General features: G+C 30.7%; 2 protein-coding genes across 7 annotated transcripts; both read left to right on the forward strand.

The window, feature by feature from the left end:
• Positions 1-564: 564 nt before the first annotated feature.
• On the forward strand, positions 565-1,917 carry LOC109816976 (protein EXORDIUM-like 2). Its single transcript, XM_020382159.3, has one exon. The coding sequence runs from the start codon at positions 659-661 to the stop codon at positions 1,625-1,627; it is 969 nt and encodes a 322-aa protein (XP_020237748.2). The 5' UTR covers positions 565-658; the 3' UTR covers positions 1,628-1,917.
• A 17,377-nt stretch (positions 1,918-19,294) lies between these two features.
• Positions 19,295-22,162, forward strand: FBW2 (F-BOX WITH WD-40 2). 6 transcript variants are annotated; one of them, XM_020382161.3, is made up of 4 exons: positions 19,295-19,452; positions 19,527-19,702; positions 20,538-20,850; positions 21,229-22,162. In XM_020382161.3, exons 3-4 carry the CDS (start codon positions 20,543-20,545, stop codon positions 21,887-21,889), a joined length of 969 nt encoding a protein of 322 aa, XP_020237750.1. In that variant the 5' UTR covers positions 19,295-19,452; positions 19,527-19,702; positions 20,538-20,542; the 3' UTR covers positions 21,890-22,162. The 6 variants fall into 6 exon arrangements, with proteins under 6 accessions (XP_020237750.1, XP_020237751.1, XP_082933247.1 ...); XM_020382162.3 differs by having other exon boundaries at positions 19,335-19,702; positions 20,521-20,850; XM_083077121.1 differs by lacking the exon at positions 19,527-19,702 and having other exon boundaries at positions 19,335-19,452.
• The last annotated feature ends 311 nt before the right edge of the window (positions 22,163-22,473 follow it).

The raw sequence follows: 22,473 nt of genomic DNA on the forward strand, positions 1-22,473 counted from the left end.
ATTTTTATATATAAAAAAATGTGAATATTGTTATGTCATGCTTTCTAGAGACGGTTATTACCATTTAAAAGTAGTAAAATGGACATTTACACTCTTCAACACAAGAAATAAATTAATATATTTTATGATATCCAAGTTAAATCAATAAAATGAGTTTATATATATGTATAATAGTCAACTTTAACAGCTGTAACTCATCTAATCGATCTAACAAAATATTTAATTGGTCTAAATAATTATCAAACAATCTAACATATTTATCAACGGATAATAATTATCCAACTACTCTAACAAATTTATCAAAAAAATAATAATTATCTAACTACTCTATCCGTAGATAATAATCATTCATGGATCTAACTTAACAAAGATTCACGAATGAAAAGACAATATAAGATTTTTGGTTCATTAGTAAGCGTAAATCAAGTATTTTACAAATACATACTATATTTATATCTATCCATTAGTGGTGTGGTAGGTTCCCTCCACACTTACGTGGCACCCACAAGTTAATATGAAACCATTTCTCAGCCCATAAGACACTCGCTCTATCATGTCATTTAAATACCCAATTCAAGTTTGAAGCTCAACTTGACCTCACCCTCCCATATAACACACACACACACTAGTGCATGTTCCCATTCTGAAATCACCTACAATGATAATTGGTGGTGACCACCGTTTGGTTTTGAGGCTGGCACTTGTTGTTGCCTCGTTTGTTGTACTTGTTCAGTCCCATGTCCCAAACACTTGGGAAGCCACAACGTTCAATCGCATGCTGGCTTTGGTTCAGCCAGACCCCATTGTCCTCAAATACCACAACGGTTCACTCCTTAAGGGAAACGTTACCGTTCATGTCCACTGGTACGGTAACTTCACCCCCACACACCGTTCCGTAATCGTTGACTTCATCCAATCCCTTAGTTCCATTCCCCACTCTCACCATTCACCACCCTCCGTGTTTTCGTGGTGGCGAACCACCGCCAGGTACAGGGGAGGCCCATGCACCCTCACCGTAGGGAACCAAACCCTCGACCCCACCTACTCCCTCGGCAAATCACTCAACACATCCCATCTCCGCGCCCTCGCTTCGACCCAAAAGGGCCAAAACCCAACTAAAGGAAACGCCATCCACGTGGTGCTAACTTCTGCTGACGTGGCAGTCGAGGGTTTCTGCATGAGCCGATGTGGGACCCATGGCTCGGGTCGGGTACGTAACAATAGGGTCGTGTTCCTTTGGGTGGGTAACCCGGCGACGCAGTGTCCCGGGGAGTGCGCGTGGCCGTTCCACCAGCCGGTGTACGGCCCGCAGACGCCGCCGCTGGTTCCGCCGAACGGCGACGTCGGCGTGGACGGGATGGTGATCAGTTTGGCAACGGTTGTGGCCGGAGCGGTGACGAACCCGTTCGGGAATGGGTACTACCAAGGGTCGGTGATTGCGCCGTTGGAGGCGGTGTCGGCGTGCACCGGAATATTCGGAAAAGGGGCGTACCCGGGTTACACGGGTGATGTGTTGGTGGATAATGTAACGGGAGCTAGCTATAATGTAGTGGGTGTGCACGGTCGCAAGTTTCTGTTGCCGGCGATGTGGGACCCCGTTACATCTACATGCAAAACGCTCGTCTGATGCAGAATCTCTGCGCATTTTGGATCTTTGCCTGCGTACGTGCGTGATTAGAAAGGAATTTTTCTTGGCTTCTTCTACAGGATATTATTATTTAATATGTATACAAGAAAAATAAGAATAAAAAAAAATTATAATTCATTTAGGATTCCTTCCTTTTGCATTTTCTCTCTTTCATAAGGCCATGTCTTATTGCATAATCAACATGCTTGAAGGCCTTTTTGTATCTTGAGATCCTTGTCTGTAATACTAATTCAATTTTAACAAATTTTATTTATTTTTTATTCATGAAATGCAGGGTAATCTTGCCATATTCTGAAAAAGAAAAAAAAATACAGTATTACCTTTACACTCTGAAAATATGAATACATCTATTGGAAAAGGAGAGAGAAAGAAAAATATAGTGATGGATAAAATGGGAAAAAAAGGAAGGAAGAAATGAAATGGGGTATAAGATAAATGTTTGTTTACGTGTTGTTTTTTTGTCAAAATGTTAATACAAGTTTCTTTTTGGATCCAGCTAGGTGTACCTTGAATGGCGTCAAAAACGATGTACTGTATTAACGTACTGTTTTGGGCCTCTTGTGGCATGTTGTCTGAACCTCCGGGTCTGCCGTGGGCTTTATTTGATGATTTGAATTGAAGCGCAATAAACTAAAATTGACCAAAAAGAGAAAGCATTACCTTACAACACAAAATATCAAAGTAAAGACAGACATATATGCTCTAGTAAAAATGAAAACTGAAACAAAAAAAATGTTCGGATACTTTTTTAAATTATTCATAAATTTTGAAATTAATTCATACATTGTATATTTGTATGATTTAAAATACTAATTATGATAAAACCTATATATTTGTTTTTATTTCACTTTTTTTTATAATTGAAATAACATAATAAAAATTTATAGAATTATATTTTTTATTAAAATATGTAGAATTATAAGTTAATCATAAAATTATTGTTTGTAACATATTAAAGATTAAAAAATATAATGTCTAAGTAAATTATATATTTTAATGTTAAAAATAAATTAGTGAATTGAAAAGTAAAAAAATATTAAAATAAAAATATATAACTTATAAAAATTAAATTATATGTGTTTAAGTAAATTATATACTAATATTCTTCATTAATCTTAATATTTTTTAAGTTATTTAATCATATCAATATTCAACTAATTAGAGTTAACGATATTCAAGATTGAAAAATAAATCTAAAAAAGCTTCAGAGATATGAAAATGACAAAAAAATATTACAAAATCTAAAATAAGATGGAATAATATTTGCATCCACTTAAAATATATGTGTGACAAATATGTTATCTAAAAAAGCTCCTTAATCGTACATTTTAAACAATGACTAAGTAAACATCTTTCTTTTATATATTTTTATTAAAGTTATATATAAAAATATGTATTCATTTAGAATTAAATTTATAACATGTGGAATTATAATAAAATTTGTTAAAAATTAACCCAACCAAAATGTATTAATCTTTATCTTATTTTTATTTATCCAAACGTAACGTGGTTTATAATTGTTTATTGTCCTACTAAACTGAGAGTCAGTCGTATAGTAATGAGCATAAAAAACAAAAGGGACAAGAAAGAAGTTTGGAAAGGGAGAAGAGAAGCTGCCCAACATCATTCTAGGTCGCTTATAGTTGCTACATCATTCAAAGTTTAGAGAGGATAAATTTTAAAATTATAAGATATGTTGTATAAATTTAAGAAAAAAGTATCTACCTAAAATGAAAATAAAAAAATATGATCATTAAAAAAGGCATCCTTTTATAATGTGTATAACAAAAACTTTAATTCTTTGATCAGACACAATCAAACATAGATTTTGATTCAATGTATACAGATAATAAAACGAGTCATAATTCACAAGTCGAGTTAGATATTTTAATCTATCATATCTAATTCATTAATTCGTTTAAACTAAATGACGAATTAAGACAGATTAATCTGCCAATTCATCTAATTTTTTTATTATTTTTTTTTAATTTAAATAAGTTATATAAAAATTATTATATATGTAATTTATAATTTTGATATATAATAAATATATTATGTATTTGATTTATTTTATTATATGAATTGATAAATAAAAGTGGAAAAAGTTGTAATGGTGAGAAAGTGCATGTATCTATCTCTTGACATTTTTTTTTATTACATGATAAATTAGAATTTGAAATTAAATGTAATGGTGAGTTTGAGTTTCAGAACCGCTATAGTGCAGTTTATGCAGCATGAACATGAACTCATGAAGCATTCGTATTCCGTGGAACGTCACCCTTGCAATTGCAACTACAAACCCTTTTAACGGACTCTTTGTTTTTGTTAACGGACCTTTTTGATGTTAGAAAAATAACCTTTTTTATTGACTTTGTTCGGAAAATAGTAAATAATTTTTGGTACCGTAACGAATATCTGTAGCAGGATTATGGACCAATATCGCGGTATGATAACGGCAACTTATCAAATTTAAAAATTAATAGATTAAAAATAGAATTCTTTATCGTATTTTTAAATTTTATTTAATCTTTTTTATAGATAAATTAAGTCCCTTAGAAACAATAAATATTTTTTAAGACACAATTTTGAATTATTGTTGATTAATTTAAGACATATTTTTTAAATTATATTTACTTACATATAAACTATTGATAAATAAAAGTCGTAAAAATAATAAAATCACATGAAAATTACTCTTATATAATATCTCAAGTAATTTATTTTGTATATAATTTTTGTGATATTTATAGTCCTTTTTTTTATATCGTTGCATAATTTTTATGTAAATGAATATAATAGAAAGTTTAATGTCTTGAATTAAATAAAAAAATTCAAAATTATAATCTAAAATAAAAAAAAATGATTATTGTTATATACAGATTATAATAATTAATTATTACAGTAAAATAATATTTAACTAATTAAGTATTTAATTATATTATTTGTTAGACATCTCATTTTCATTTATTTCAATTTTCAAAATTCCATATCTCATAATGTAATATTGTACGTTTCAGTAATTGTTAGTGAATTTATTCATATATATGTTAATTGTTGTTTTTATATTGAGAAACTTTGAATTAAGAGATTTTTTGTGAGTTTTTAGTTGTTTAGAGAGTTTCTTTGGACAGATGTTTAGTTTAATCTTGAGGGAGAAGGTATATAAGGTTTATTTTGATAATTGAACTTCATAAGTTCATTCTCCAGATTTCTAAAAAGTTAAACTAGAGAGAAGCTTTGAGATTCTGAATCCTCCTTCTTTCTAGGTTTCCCAAGTGCATAGAAGATCATTGTTGATTAGTGAAATAGTGATTCAAAGTTGTTGGATATGATAATCAGGTCGTGATGTGGTGAGGAACTCCCTAGAGCTCGAAACTTGAATTGTTCCTTCTTCCTTGTTCCTCTCTTTCTCTCAGATTTTGAGGTAAGGAAAGCTAGAGCCTTATTTATGTTAAACTTTTTAGAAATCTGGAGAATGAACTTATGAAGTTCAATTATCAAAATAAACCTTATATACCTTCCCCCTCAAGATTAAGAGATTCCTTGTGAATTTTTAGTTGTTTAGAGAGTTTCTTTGGACAGATGTTTAGTTTAATCTTGAGGGGGAAGGTATATAAGGTTTATTTTGATAATTGAACTTCATAAGTTCATTCTCCAGATTTCTAAAATGTTAAACTAGAGAAAAGCTTTGAGATTCTGAATCCTCCTTCTTCTTTCTAGGTTTCCCAAGTGCATAGAAGATCATTGTTGATTAGTAAAATAGTGATTCAAAGTTGTTGGATCTGATAATCAAGTCGTGATGTGGTGAGGAACTCCCTAGAGCTCAAAACTTGAATTGTTCCTTCTTCCTTGTTCCTCTCTTTCTCTCAGATTTTGAGGTAAGGAAAGCTAGAGCCTTATTTATGTTAAACTATTTGGGTTCATGTTGTTTGAATTCCATCAAAATGTGATTGTGTTGATTGAATTTTGGATGGTTTGATGAAGGATTTGGGTTGTGGGAGCTTTGAGCATATAAAGGTGTTTTAGATGATTTTAGTTTACATGTTGTTGCATGTTGCTTTTTTGGTGTGGAATGAGTAGTTGATGATGTATATGAAGGATATATTGCATTGCATGCTTGGTGTTTTTCTGGTTTTCAGGTGAAGCGAGAACAATTTTATGAATTTACAAGTGCATAATTCACCACCACGTCGGGCATGCCTTCATGGCATCGAGCATGGCTCAAATAAGGAGTCCTCTGTCTCACTCACATTGGGCGTAAGATTAATGGCGTCGAGTGTAAGGAGAGAGAATCATCTTTACCAAAATTGACATTCAATACTAATGGAGTGGCGTCAAACATGAATCAAGTAGAGGCTTTTTGCCTAATATGGGGTTGGCATGGACTTTGCCACGTCAAGCGTGAGAGTCCAGGGGTCCTTCACCTCATCTACTCTAGACATAAACGAGACAGAGAACTCCCTATCTTTATGACACTAAATGCAAGGTGTATGGTGTCGGGCGTGGACTTCCTTATAAGTGGTGAATATAAATAAGTTAGTTGAATCTATTTCATGCTGTATGATGATTAAGTTGTGCTATATGTTGTATGTTGATGTATGATGTTGAATCTTTATACATCGATTTAGGATAATGTATAGAGATGATTTAGTGATTGAAAGTTGAATTGAGTGGTATGTTGTTCAGTTGAGTAATTATATTGAGAATGCTTAAGGCATGGTGTCGGAGTTATGTTGGTCAACTTAGGACTAAAGGAGAGATTGTTTAAAAAGTTGAATATTTCATTATGAGGATATTATTGTAGTGCTTTACAAGCCCAGTCGTTGAAAACCTTTCTTGAGTAGTTGACTCTTGAAGTGGATAGTTGAGCCTCATTTATGTCCTTAGTTGATACAATTTTTGGGCAATGTTAAGCCATATCTGGTATAAGTGACCACAGTAGGGACCAAGTCAAACTATAGTGATCATAAAACAACCAATGTTGATTCATATATGAGAAAGGTTGATGCATATGTAAAGGGACCAAATTAGAGTAAGGTGCAAGGTTAGAGGCCAAAATCCTTAACCAAGTACTATATAGTATTTGGAGAGTAGTCAACGAGTTAATCCCATAAGTGACTTAGTTATGTAAGCTAATGTCATGATAGACTCACACCCAAGTTATTCTACCCTAATAAGATTACTAGACTTCCTAATTTAAGTGGTGACATATGAGAAACCATGTTATTAAGGATTGGTATCTCAATTAGTTGTTAATTTAGTTGGATTGAAAAGATCGGGTTATTGGTTCATAGGATCAAGCCACTTAGATTGTTCACTTGTATTATAAGAGATCTCTTAGTTGAAATGTATGACGATACATGTAATTGATTTGTTGTGCATATGTGGTTGTTATATTGAGTTATGTGATGTATATGTCATGTTATGATTGTTATTCAAGTTGAACAGTATGTTAAGCATGTGATGTATTAAGATTTATGTTACTTGCATGTTATGTTGAATTGTGTTGAGTTGCATCATTGTGTTTTCCTAATTGATTTCATGTGGTATTATGTTGATAAGCTATAATATGGACTATGTTAGCATATTAAGTTGTTTATATTGATAGTATAGTAGTTTCACTTTTATATTTAATATGTTGATTTCTTTGGAGTATTAGTTTACCCTTTCATGTTTTCCATGTAGTTGAACTACGATGATCAAACTTGATATGAAAGCAAAACAAGAATAGGCTGGAGGTGGAACTTGTTGAGGTTGTGTTAGTAACTTTGAAATGAAGGCTATAAGTGAGGCAAGCTATGTGATAGGAATAGAAATATTTTGAGATAGATCACAAGGTCTGTTAGGCTTGTCTTAGAAAACATATATCAATAAAGTACTAGAAAGATTCAAGATGGAAAACTACTCAACATCACCCATTCCAATTCAAAAAGGAGACAAGTTTAGTCTTGCTCAATATCCTAAAAATGACTTAAAAAAGAAACAAATGAAAGCAATTTCGTATGCATCAATTGTTTAGAGTATTATGTATGCTTAAATCTGTACTTAACCCAATATAAGCTTTATAGTTGGAATGTTAGGAAGATATCAAAGTAACCCAAGAATGGAAAATTGGAAAGCTACAAATAAAGTTCTAAGATACTTATATGGAACAAATGGTCACATGCTTACATATAAGAGGCTTAATCACCTCGAAGTGATTGGATATTCAGACTTAGACTTTGTTGGATTGTGGATTCAAGAAAATCCACTCTTGGTTATGTATTTCTTTTAATAGAATGAGCAATATCGTTGAATAGTGCAAAACAATTAGTTTTTGCTTCATCGACCATGGAAGCTGAATTTGTAGCACATTTCAAAACTACAATTTAGGTTAATTGTTTGCAAAACTTTATTTTAAGGCTTGGAATTGTTGACAGTATTGCCAAACCACTAAAAAAGTATTATGATAATTTTGTAGTGGTGTTTTTCTCTTAGAATGACAAGTATTCTAAGCATGTGGAAGTAAAATACATTGTCGTAAAGAAAGAAGTTCAAAAACAAAAAAAAATGTTAATAAAACATATTAACACAAACTTTATGATAGTTGACTTTTTAACAAAGGGATTACTGTACAAAACATTTATTAAGAATGTTGAAAATATGGACTTATTGATAGTAATGACGGTTGAGTATTATTTTTATTTTGTATTAAGTGATTGACACTTTGAGCTCATTAATGATATGTTTATGACTACTCATTCTTTGTAGTTGCATGCATATTTGTGTTAGGTATTATCTTAAATAAAAAGACATTATGTTAGACCAATTATGTGTTCCTTATTAATGATCATATTAACAAGAAAACTAGTTTGTAATACATGAAAAGTATTATGTCGATTAAAATGATGTATAATCACCATGACTCAAATTAGTTTCTATTCTTAATTATGAAATTATGATGAACTCAATGTATAAAAATGATTCAGTCATTTTAATGCGCATTATAGTAGTTTAATTAATTTATTTATTTGTCCGATATGAGAAATGTCATATGAGTCAAATGAAAGAATGTAAGATAACTATGTCTCATGTGAAACGCGTGTAACGTTTAAAGAGATAAATAAATAATTAAGGACTAAATTGTAAATGGGTTTAATGAAGTAATTCCTAAGAATAATTATTTGATGAGAATAATAATTTTAAGAGATTATAAATATCCACTAACGTGAAACAAGGTTCCTTCCCTAACACAAAAGTGTTTTCTCAAACCTTAATCGTCATGAAAGAAAGAGAAAGTAGAAGAAATAGTCAAAGGGAGTGACATTTTAGTTTTACTTTTCTCTCAAAAAGATCAAAGTGCTCTAAGATTTAAGGAGATTCTCACTATGAAAAAATGTACGAATCATTTTCTTTGTTATGTGAGAATCATAAATTTCAAATATCTTTTTAGTTCTCTATAATTGATAGTATTAAAAAATTAGAACTTACACTGAAGACCTCATCAACACAAGTTACAAACATTGAAAATAAACATAGAATTCATGTAGAACTTCTTAGTAGTCAAAGTTCAAAAAACAATAATACAACATTTTTCATTTATTTATTTTACAAGATATTATTTACTATTTGTACTGACCGTACTTCGCACCCGGGCTCCGAGCCCGGATTAGCGATACAAAGCCACCCCGGGCACACGCTGAGCGACGTCAGCCTGGTATTCGGGGCCCGGTATTTGGGCAGATCATTCCCGAACCCGGGGATCTCGTTCCAGATCAGAACCGCCCTCCAATTATATCATATCATATCTCATCATATCATATCATATCATATGATATCTTATCATATCATGTCTTATCTCATGCCCAAGGCCCAAGACAACCCTAATTCACACAAAGGTATGTGCATTATTTATACGAGACTCATACTCCCACAAACACTAACTTTAACATCGGAGTCTCTTTTGCAGGTACCACCCCCATCTTGGAGCACCAGCGTACCAGTGAAGGAGGCTCGCCGATCTTACCCGGCGGATCAGCTCTACAGCAGATTTCCGGTAAGAACACTATTATATAAATTTAATAAAAATATGTTAAAAATTATAGCTTAAATATAATTTTTGTCTATGTAATTTGGCATTTTTTTTTTCATTTTTTGTCTTATAATGTTTTTTTTTTGGATCATCCCTATAAAATCCAAATATTTCATTTTTCATCCCTATCGTCAAAGTCCATTACAAAAGTGTTATCTTGCTAACATCATCACATTTCACATTAGTAAAAGATGACATCATCTTGTGCTAAGCCTACAAAATGCCACATTATTAGTGCCATGTCATAATGTTGGCATGTCGGTATGATATCACATTATCATATTCCACGGTAGCATTATATGGCATGTTAATAATAGTGTCACGTCAGCAACACAATAGACAGACAAAAAATGAAAGAAAAAATTTACAATAAAAAAAAGAAAAAAAAAATGTCATATAAGTTAAATATACTGTATAAATTTAACTTTAACTAAAATAAATTAAAAATTAAATAAAAATATATTTTTTAATGATTACATTTTTTCTCATTTATTTTATATTAAACATTATAAGGTCACATACGTATTCAATAAATACTCAAAATTCTCATTCACTACATATCATTCCTTTCTTTTTTTAAATATGAACATATCTCACAAGAAAAAAAAAACACCCTATGCCGTAACAATAGTCACCCTTGACTCATCTCAATTATAGACTAAACTGGGTGAATGGATCTAATCTAACATTATCAAACTAAGTTGGGTTGTACTTTCAACCCTCTAACTCACACTCAAACTCATACATTTCGCCACCTAATGGATTAAATAACGAGTTTAGTTAGATTAACCTCTTAGGTTGACCTATCGAGTTTAGTTAGATTAACCTCTTAGATTAACCTCTTAGGTTGACCTATCGAGTTTAAATAACGAGTTTAGTTGCTTGTATATGGTTATATTGTGTATTTATTTTATTATTGTTGATGAATTTATTTATGTTTGTATTATGAAATTGTTTTAATATTATCATGTCTCTTATTGATATGGGACTAAACCATTACCCTTGATGTATGTGCATGAAGTGTATATTTTTTTTATGATGTATGTGCATGTTGAAAAAAAGGAAAAAATGTTGTGTGGCGAATGGGAGAATTTTGATTATTTGTATAACATTTAAGTGACTTTATAGTGTTGAATAAGGAAAAAATGAAGAAAAGATGAAAAAAAATGTAATTATTAAAAAATACTTGTTTATTTAATTTTTAATTATATTAATTTAAATAAAATTTATACATTATATTTTACTTATATGACAACTTTTTTTTTTCCTTTAGTCTATGTAATTTTTTTTTCATTTTTATCCCTTTAAGTTCATTTTTTTTTATTTTTCATTCTTGCAATTTTTTTCTTTCATTTTTAGCCCTACACTAACATGATATTATTATTGATGTGTCATATAATATTGATGTGACACATGATGATGTGACATCATGTTGTTGTGGTATTATGTTGGCTTAACACATGATGACATCATCATGACTTCAACTTTTGTTGACATGATATATGATGACATCATCAAGTTAATATTTTTGTATCAAACTTTGATGACAAATGAAACATGTGAATTTTATTGGGATGATTAAAAAAAAGAGTATATAAGGATGAAAAATGAAAATACACTAAATTATAAGAACAAAAATTATATTTAAGCCAAGAAAAATTAAAGAATATGTTATTGATTTTTCTGGTAACATTTTTTTATCTATGAAAATCAAACTCAATATCAAAAAGGTTTGCAACATTCATATAATCTAATCAATTAATTAAGTTAGATCCCTTGATTCATGCAATATTTATGTGTGTTTCTGAAAGAATTTGATTTATTTTGCATAAATTTGGAAAATAACTTCTTGTTTTATGAAGCTATATACTATAACAAATTTTATAACACCTTAACTATGATGTTTGGCCTTTTTGGTAATAAGACACTTATTAAGAATTCAATTTTTTCAAAAAAATGTCATTATACATTGTTTTCTTCTTGTGATCAATTATCTTTTGAAAAAGATATATCTAACTTCACCTTGAGAAAACAAATCAAGTTTATCCTATAACTTCTATAATACACCTCTACCAAGCATCTCAAGCATACCTCAAAAATAGAAGTAGAAGTAGATACATTTAAATCAACATGTAATGGATCCATAATTAAACTCAATCTCTCCACATAATCAATAGAGATAAAAGAATGTGTAGCTCTAAAATCAAATGGGACAAGAACATCCTTACTAGTAACCTTTCCTTTCCCTTTCACCAAGTCACAAGAAGAGTAAGCCTCAAATCCTAATAAGGTGAACACCCAACCTCTTGTAGTAGGTCTTTACACCCTTTAAACACCCTTGAGTTGACTAGCCCCTGTTGGATAGTCTTTGGAAATATGGCCTAACTTGCCATATCTAAAACATTTGTTCCCCTTCTAAAAATAGTCTATGTTAAAATGGGCTCTTCCACATCTGAAACATTTGACACCTAAAGCTCCACCCTAAGTAGTCACTAGAGGTCTCCTTGCAACAAAGCTCCCCTACTCCTAAGGATGTCTGTCATAAGATTTTCTCTATTGTCTGCCTCTCTTAGCCTAGTTGACCCCTCTTGACCCTTGGTCACCTTCCCACCACACTTTAACCTCTTCATAGTTTTTTCCTTCTCCACCAAGATAGGGAACTCTGTGATGGCTATAGGCACTACCACTCCCCTTAGCTTATGTTTAAGACCCTCACGAAACTTCTTGCACCTCCAAGCCTCATAGATGGTTTTGGAATAAAAATAGGCAAGGTGCTCAAATCTCATAGCATATTCCATAATGGATATACTCTTTTGGTGTAGTCTCAGAAACTCTGCCTCCTTAGCATACCTAACACTATCCAAGAAATACTTCTCAAGGAACATCTTCTTAAAGCATTCCCAATCCATCACATCACCTTTACCATCTAACATCTATTGGGTACCCCTCAACCAATACTCAACCTCACCAATCAAAATATACATTTCATAAGTAAACTTCCTCTTCTTCGAGTAGCTTATTGCTATGAAAATCTTCTCCATTTCACTTATCCATTGGTCAACCATTTCCAGATTAGCCTCACCCTTAAACTGAGAAGGATTACACTTCTTGTACATAGCCAAGTCTCTATACTCTTGAGACACCACCGATCTAGTTGCTTTAGCTGCAACCCATATTTTTTTCCATCTAAGCAAAATTGACATTTTGCGGTTGCATATCTACAACCACCATTTCCATAGCTCTAGTTATCTAGTCATGTTGGGGTTTAACCATCCTATACAAAGATTAAATATCCATAGACAACATTGTCTAACAACACAACACAAAACACAACAATATTCACAACAGAAACATAACGAGATCACCCCCATAGAGTGCCCAAAAAGCTTAACTGACTCTAATAACATAAAAATGTAATGATCCTACAAGTCCTTACATTTTACAAATTAACAATTATAACAACAAAAAATATAAATCTAACTAACTAGAATTACCACACAAGCAGTTATTGGATGTACATGTAACAACATATATATGTGTGTGTGTGTGTGTATAGAAGAAAGAATTAACTAAAATCATACATGTTCCTAAGTGGGACTACAACATAAATCTTGTACATATATACATATCTATAGTTGGTCAAGCAATAACTAAAACTGGCCATATTAGAGTAGCTCAAAATACACATCGCATCCTCCAACATGGCCCTCAAAAGTGTTCAGCCTCCAACCTTTTCCTGCCCTATTTCTATAATAAGTATAATCATTGCAATCCAACCACAAGAAAAATGTAAGGATAAGCTTATAGTAGACAACACAATAAGTATAGAAGTAAAGTACAACTATACAATCGATATCAACATGCCAACACTTATAAAATCAACACAATAACTCCAATTAACAAACTTTCAACATATCAACACAACATATAAACCACACAATACAACTCATCAATGTTTTCAACTTAGCAACACAACTACATTTCAACTTACAACATAATGATACAACTTATCAATGTATCAACTTAATATATGAACAACACAACTTATCAACACATCATATGGACAACACAACAACTTTATGCATTCAACTAAGAGATATCTTACAACGCAAGTGAGCACTTTAAGTGACTTGACTTTACCAAGCCAACTTAACAACACAATCTTTTTGGCCTACTAGATCAACAAGAAACTTGGAAAAATTCACAACACAACATGGTTTCTTGGATTTCACCATTTAAATTAGGAAAGACGAATATTCTTGATAGGGTTAGGACAACTTGGTTGTGAGCATACCACGACCTTATCATGCATAAGTAAGCTGCCTATTATGGAATAAATTCGTTAACTACTCTCTAAATATTGTGCCATTTTCCAGTACTTAATTAGTTAAAGATTTTGACCCCCTATCCTTGAACCTTATTTGATTGGTCACTTCATACACGTAAGGCTCGACCTTGCTCCTATATGATTCTACATTGGTCACTTTTAATCAATATTACTTGACTAACTCCCAATATTGTATCAACTAAGGACCTATAGGAGACTTAATACTTTACTTCAAGAGACAACTATACTTAAGAAGGTTTTTAAACAATTGGGCTCTCAAAGCATGACAACACCATATCCTCGTAATGAGATATTCATATTTTAAAATAACACATCTCTTTAGTCCTAAACTACATGCATCAAGCATTCACAACACAACTTCATTCAACATTATACAACTTATTATCATGTTGTTCTACTTCATACAACTACAACTAGTAATCAACTTCCAACTTTAACAACTTGAAACATCATCATATATTATCATAGACCAATACATAATGAACTTGGTTGAATCACCATCATTCATCATGAAAACAATCAACTTTTCAAGATATGTTAAGAGATTACAAAATCAAATGGAAAAATATGCTTCGAGCGCTTTAGATACTAGCTCTAAGAGCCCTAAAATTTGATATGAGCAAGCTTAGATAGAGATCACCTCCTATAAATCACGATCTATTTGCTTAAGCAAGTTAACCCTTGTTTTGAGTGAATTTCATTCACTTAGAGCACTTTAGAATTCACTCAAAGCAAGTCAAGTCAGGGAACACCTCTAAAATGGTCACACTAACTTACCCTAAGCGAGTAAGTCCTCACTTTGAGCCATCGAAATTCACTTTGAGCGATCAAAATTCACTATGAGTAATCAAAATTCAATTTGAGAAACCGAGTCAGAGACTTCCCCTTGAATCGGTCCAATTGCTCGCTTAAGCAACCCCATGGACACTCTAAGCGATCAAGCACAAAAAAGTTGCATGAATTCAAAAACGAATCCAACAATCTCAAAAACAACATCCAACTTCAAAATCATCTCATCCAGAACACAACCCATACATGAAACTCATAATCTAACATCTATTAACATCATATAACTCATAAGTTTAAGAAATCGCAACATGCAATAGCTAGGCTTCACAAATTCACCCTTTTTTTTTTCTTCATCAAGAACACCATATATTCTACTACAATTTCCACTTAAACACTTTCCAAAGCATCAACATGATAGAATCAACTAGATAAGAGGAAGAACGAAGAAGGAAAAACTATCCAGGGAACTCCACACGGCCACCAACCCTTTGATCCTCAGCTTCTAAAATTTTAAATCTCAACTCAGTTTCACAAATTCACTCTAAGAAGGGTCTTGGAACTTTTTAGTGGTCTCAAAGAAGAAGGAATTCTCTCAAGCTCCAAAGTCTCTCTAACTTTCTATAGGTTTTATTAAAAAAAATGAACTTATAAGACTTAAGTCTTAAGAAACACTTTATATACCCCCAAACTGGTCAACTTTGATTGTTGTTCAAAATAACTCAAACACCAAAAATTCATAAAAATTATCAAATCTCTAGAATCTCACAACAATTAAATAAGTAATCACAACAACAATTAAATTAATAAAATCAACAAATATTAACAAAATTCCTAGTGTTACACCCACCTTAACCCACACATCTATTTATATGTAATTATTTAAATAAAATACCTTATTTTATAGCAAAATTTTTTAACCTAAATCATAAATTTCATTTTTCTATTTATTTTATTATAATTATTCTATCTTTTATTGATATTTTTAATTATTATTTTAGATAGTTTAATTATTTCTTTTTGGCATATTTTAGTTTGTATAATTAATATTAATAGAGAAAGATAATATTTATATTTGGGTGATAAATATTTACATAAATATAGAGTCTGTAATTCTGATGACGAGATAATCTATCTATTTGTATTTTTTCAAACTTATATTATGTAATTATAAGTTAATTAATGGAGAGAAATGAGATAATCCATAAAGTTTCTAATGATATAAAGTATTCGATGTCAAAGTTTCTAATAAATACATTAACTGATATAATAATTATAAAAATTAGAATTTACGAAAATAGATTTTATTTTATATTCCCTTTTATTAGAAACTTGACAAACTCTCGAGTATTTACACGATGCAGGAATGAAAAATACGATGTCAAGTTTCTAATGAATACATTAACAGTTAAAAAAAATGCGATGCCAACTGATGAGTAAATAGATTTTTATATAACAAATATAGTAAAATTAGAATGTACTATTATATATAAAAAAAGCAAAAATATTGTGGAGTTGTGAAAATATTTTTGAAAACGTTATAGTGACGCATGCATTTAAGATGGTACACCTGTAATCCAAGTTACTGAGGAGAATTGAGAAGGTAGAGGGAGAGTTCCATCGAGAATTGGTGGTTTTAAATTCAACAAAACAACTTGTCCTCTAGTCAACTTCACCACTGGTCCTATTTTCACATGCCCACAGTATCCTTTTTTTTTAGGACACACAACACCACCACTTCCACTCAACTTCTTAAGTACACACACCGTAAAACTAGTCCATCATAAGTAACTCAACGCCACTTTACTTTCCATTCCTCTAAAAGAAAAACAAACAATAAATTATTACACTTTGATCTTGTTTGATGACTCTGGTGGTTTTCAGTTCATCCATCCAAAAGGTGCTTCTATAAAATATTAAGTCTATCGACCAAAATATCTCTTGAATAAATGAAGAAAGTTGTATATTGAGAAGGCCTCCATTTATATGTATGGAGACTCATATATAAAACACTTATCCACTCAGATCATTAATAAGATCCTATTATTTATAGGATGGACAATATAACAATCATAAACATTAAAATTTGTAAACTCATAATAAAATGTGATTTTATGATATCATAACGAGAAATATGAGAATTATATATGTAACATATATTGCATCATTATATATAAGAATGATTATAATTATTAGAATTATTAGGTTTAAGAAATTAAGTTACACTGACCCAATGTATTAGAATAAGACTATTATTGGTTCTCTTAACATTATATGGTTAAGGGTTTTTAGGTGGCAATTCTGATACGAGAACAATAATCATAGTTTATATAACAAAAATTTAAAATTAAAATTAACTTATATATTAAAGTAATTATCTTTTATAAGTGCTTATTAAAAAAATTTAAGATTTATAAAAAAATGGAACAAAATATAAAAAGGAGAAAACTGTTTATTTTAAAAATTAAAAATATTTTATATATAAGCTAAATTTGTAAGTAAACTCTTACATTTTATTTTTTCAAAATATAATTTTTAGAGAAATAATAGTAATATTTTATTTTTGACACTTTGTATTATTAATTAATTTTTAATTTTTATATAAATTTATTTTATTTTTTCTCAATTTTTTAAGAACAACTACGAAAGTACGAATAAGTTTATCTAAAAAATACTGTTAAATTAAATTAGAATTATTTTTTTACGTGATTCACTGTACAACTAACTAAACCCGTAATTAAAAGGGGTAACTTGTTTTCCACTTTTATTCTTGAGTTACCGACTCCTGTCGGTCAATCCCTTTTCCCAGACCCAGTTGTGACTCGTGAGTTGTGTTACCACTCTCCCTATATTTACTCATTTTGTGTCAGTCCTTGCACAACACAATACAGCCAATAATTTTTTTTTATTTTTTATAAATAATGTTTTAATTACTAGTAGTGTATTAAATATTCTTTCAAATCTTTATTTTATTACTATTATTTTTATTTTATAATAAATGTCATCTTATATTTTATATAATTATAATATTTAATAAATAGATAAAATAAAATAATAATTTTATAAAATTATTCTTATTTATTAAAAGTAGCTTAACAAAACAACGATTTTAAAAAATTATTATTAGATATAAAAATAGAAGAAAAAAAAAGATTGATGATACTTAAATTTTTTTTAAAAATAATACTTACTTTAAAATTTATTTTTTTATATACAATACTTATTAGAACAAAGTGTTTAAAAGTTAACACACATTACGTATATTATAATCACATAAATTGGTACAAATAATTTTTTTTTCTTCAAAATTTTGATACTTTTAATTTTTTAGTTTTGTTTCAACACTTTAGTTCTTTTAAAATTTTAGTATATATATTTTCTTTAATTATATCCTTGTGTGATATTGAGTAATTAAGACTAGTTTAAATATAACATTGATATTATTTTTGAGTCAAAAAGAATTAAAAGTTATATATATATATATATATATATATATATATATATATTAAATGTTTCTTAATATGTATCTAAAAAGAAACTAAAATTTTAAAAAGATGGGTTATTTTAATTTAGTTTATTGTTTTATTAAAAATATTATTATATAAAAATTTATTTTTATTGTTTTTTATTAAATTTTTGTTGAGACGAAGATAGTAATTTATATTAAAGTTTATGTATTAATACAATAATATTAATAATAATTAATAAATATTAATTGAAGAGTTGAAGACGTGTGAAAACTTAAAAAAAAAATTCATTATTAACAACAAGAAATATATATATTTGAAATCTTTAATAGGAACACATAAAAAAATAAATATTTTATAAAAAAAAATTAAGATGTTTTATAAGAAAAGAGTACTATTTTGTTTTTATTAATACAAATTATAATAAAACTAGTAGAAAAAAAGTATTTTGTTGCCTGCATTGTATTTATATAAAAAAAAAAAAGTTACTCATAAAAAATAATTATTAAAAAATAAATAAAAATAAAATAGTGCATATAAAATAAAATAAAAATAAAAATTAAATAATAAAAGTATATTAATTTAATTAGTATTATGATTAATTTATTAATTTTAAGTTCTTAAATTTGATAAAAAAAATATTTTTTTTAATTTTTTTAAAATAAAAAATATAATAGTCTAAAAATTATAAAAACTAAGGTAATTATTAAAAAAATATTTTTTTATATATTAGTATAGGTAAGAGATTTGAATTTAAGATATGTGGGTATAATCTGAGGCAATAAGATGATTATTTGCTTATACACAGTGTGGGAATGTTAAGTAAAGTGAGTGTATGAAATGGTTTAATTGATGGTATTTGAAAGTAATAAGTGAGGGGTGAGTCGGTGGGGGGATGACGATGGCATTAAATATATGTCATGTTTTCTTGCTAAAATTGACCAGTTAATGAGAATTAAATGTTTATCTTTTCTTGCTGTTTAAAAATGTTGTTGGCGAAGACAAAATTGACAGTTTGAGTATAGCAGTAAGAAAACATTGATATTTTATCTTCCTTGTGCTCTTCTCTTTTCGTGTCCAAATACAAGTCCTTTTTCCTTGAGGGGACTCTATCTTCATCTCATCTAATCCAGTACTTTCACTCTCTACTCTACACTACCTTTCGCTCTTCTACTGTGCCTTTCTTTACTCTTGTTCTTGTTGCAGAAGCCGCTGCTTGTGCTTGTGCTTGCGCTTGCATTGAAACGCAGGGTAGGTGGGAAAACGTGTCGCCTTTCGTTGCTTTCTCTTTTTCCCGCCGCATGTGGCGGATTAACAGCTCGCTGCTTCCATAATTCACCTCTTCAAAACCAACACTGTCTCCTCCTCTAAGATTTCCTCTGGTAACTCTAAATCTCATATCTTTTTCTTGCATGTGACCCTTTTTTATTTCTCTCTCTCTCCCTTTCTTTCCCACCTACCCTTTTGTTTATTAACTCAGCAAACTCAGAATCCACACCCCACTTTCCCAACAAAAGGATAAACAATTTAAAATTTCAATCTCTCAATTCTTTATTTACTCAGATTTGATATATTGAAATAAAAATTAAAAAAAAGTTTTTTTTTTTTTATCTCCCTTTCTTTTCTCGTCTGAAGGGGTGTCTGATTCTCTGTGGATGACTTGGATTGTGTGTGATTGTTAGCACTCTCTCAACCTCGCGTTGGCTTTGTTTTGGAAAAGCGAAAATGTACTTGAGATTTCTGTTCTGTTAGGGAAATTTTATCGTATTTTTTATTTTTATTTTTTTGTCGGGAAGAATTGTTCTGGCATTTCTTTTTGTTGGGAATCTGTGAGATGAACATGAACATGTAGAGATGAGATTTTCTCAATTTTCTTCAATTTGGCGTGTTTGATTTTGCGCTATCAAAATTCCCTTTGTCTTCCGGTTTTCGATCTCCCTACCCCTTTCCGAAAGATGCTTCCTTTTACCGGTTATTCAGAGAATATATGGATTTTAACTATTCATTCACATGCTTGTGGCAGATATTTTGGTGTATGTGTTTGTCACCGTGTCTGGCCGTTCAAATTCAATATGCTTTTCTATTTATGTATTTATTTTTTGTCTGTGAAGAGGTCCCTTTTTTATGCTAATGCTTTTAATTAGTATGTGTCTTTGTATTTTGGTACTTGAACCTCAACAAGTGACCTTAAGAGTTAAAGTTTTTGTTGCTTTATAGATTGGATGGAAGACGCTTGTGAATTTCGAAATTGGGCTGAATTGATTCCTGATGCCCTAGGGGTGATCTTCACCCATCTTTCTCTTCAGGAGAGGGTATCAGTGATCCCTAGGGTATGCAAATCATGGTCTAATGCAGTAACTGGACCTTACTGCTGGCAAGAGATAGACATTAACGATTGGAGCAACCGAGGCCAGCCTGACCAACTCGATCAGCTGCTCGAGAAGCTTATCACGAGAAGTTCTGGATCCCTCCGTAAACTCAGTGTTTCTGGTCTTCAAACCGAGAGGATCTTCACTTTCATTGCTGAAAAGTAAGCAGAACTCCACAGTTTTAATTAATTACATGCAGTTTAGGCTTTAGTGGATGAAATATCGTGGATTGTGGAGTAGTAGTAGTTTTCTCATTATTCTGCTAATTGCTAAAAATTCTAGCATTTGGATATAAATTTGCTATATTAAAATTGGAATTTTACCTCATTAATATGCATATACATTTAATGCAAATCTTAGTAATATATATTTACACATTATTTAGATTGGAGAACAACATCCATTATATAACTAGTCTTAATTTGGTTAAGCTGATATCCTCATTGTATATCACTTGGGCTGGAAGAAAATTAAATTAATGAAGGTGGGAACCCTGTTAGCTATTTTTCTTATACAATGTACTTTTACTCTTTTGCAAGTGCCTGTTCCCTCCAAACATTGCGACTGCCAAGGAGTAGTATGAATGATTCCATTGTGGAACAGATTTCTGGGAAGCTTTCTACAATTTCTTTCTTGGATGTGAGCTACTGTATTAAAATAGGTCCCTATGCTCTTGAGATGATTGGCAAGAACTGCAAGATGCTAGAAGGGTTGTGTAGGAACATGCATCCATTGGATACTGCGGGAAAGCCTTTTCAAGATGATGAAGCATATGCAATTTCCAAAACAATGCCTAAACTCAAGCATCTTGAAATTGCTTATCACCTTATGAGTACTTCTGGTGTCCTTCAAATACTTGCAAACTGTCCTAACCTTGAGTTTTTGGATCAAAGGGGGTGTTGGGGTGTTGGACTTGACAACATGTTTGTAAAACAGAAGTTTCCAAAGCTGAAGGTTTTGGGGCCTTTTGTTCTTGACACTTATGAGAGTGATGGCTGGGATGATTTCTCAGATGTGTCAGATTCTTCTGATGAGTATTTGCCTTGGGACTTTGTGGCTGGTAACATGGGTGAATACTATGTTGATGACAGTGACAGTTATGATGGAATGTGGGATGATGAAGCCAGGCTAGATGAGCTTCAGTTCGGGTTCTATGAGGGGATAGAAGATGCAGGAATGTATTGGCCTCCATCTCCATAAAGCTATTACCCTATGAACAATTTATGCTTTTCTACCTTGTAACTAATGCTTCAGCTTTACTTTTATGTTTTCTATGAATCATGTGTTTTTTACTTTTAGTAAGTTTGGCTTGCTCTGCCTAAGCATAACTGAGTGAGATTGTTATTGACCTGTCTTAGATTTCTTTTTCAAGTAGGCAAAGGAAGGGAAGAGAAAGCTTCCTGGTTTCTCATTTTAGAGCTCTACATGTAATTGGAACATCTGGCTTATAACAATATTGTACCTTCTTGAAAACATCTGTTTTATGAGGCTGTCCAATTGGATTTCGAATATTTATTGTTGTAATAAATTAACTGTTGAAAATGAAAGCAAGCAAGAAGCATTGTGTTGACGTGAATTTTTAAAGTGTTGTCGGGTGAAGCCTCGGTTTACTTTAATAAGATCCTCGAGAGATTCTTACTTCTTAGGCTCTCTATGCGAAATTTGACTCATTTCATATAAAAAAAAATAATATGTAACACTTTATGTGGCTCTTATTTTTTAAACTCGTAATTAAGGTGAAAGTATTTTTGATAAGCTAAAGTAGAGGACTTTTTTGATTTGAG

This window comes from Cajanus cajan, chromosome 6 (genome assembly GCF_000230855.2).
Source record: "Cajanus cajan strain Asha chromosome 6, NIPB_CcT2T_4, whole genome shotgun sequence".
NCBI classification, from domain to species: domain Eukaryota; kingdom Viridiplantae; phylum Streptophyta; class Magnoliopsida; order Fabales; family Fabaceae; genus Cajanus; species Cajanus cajan.

Coding starts and splice junctions, on each gene's coding strand:
- FBW2 (XM_083077120.1), top strand. CDS start 20,308: ATGGATTTTAACTATTCATTCACATGCTTGTGGCAGATATTTTGGT. Junction 20,354..20,537: donor CTTGTGGCAGATATTTTGGT/GTATGTGTTTGT, acceptor GTTGCTTTATAG/ATTGGATGGAAGACGCTTGT. Junction 20,851..21,228: donor TTCACTTTCATTGCTGAAAA/GTAAGCAGAACT, acceptor CTCTTTTGCAAG/TGCCTGTTCCCTCCAAACAT.
- LOC109816976 (XM_020382159.3), top strand. CDS start 659: ATGATAATTGGTGGTGACCACCGTTTGGTTTTGAGGCTGGCACTTGTT.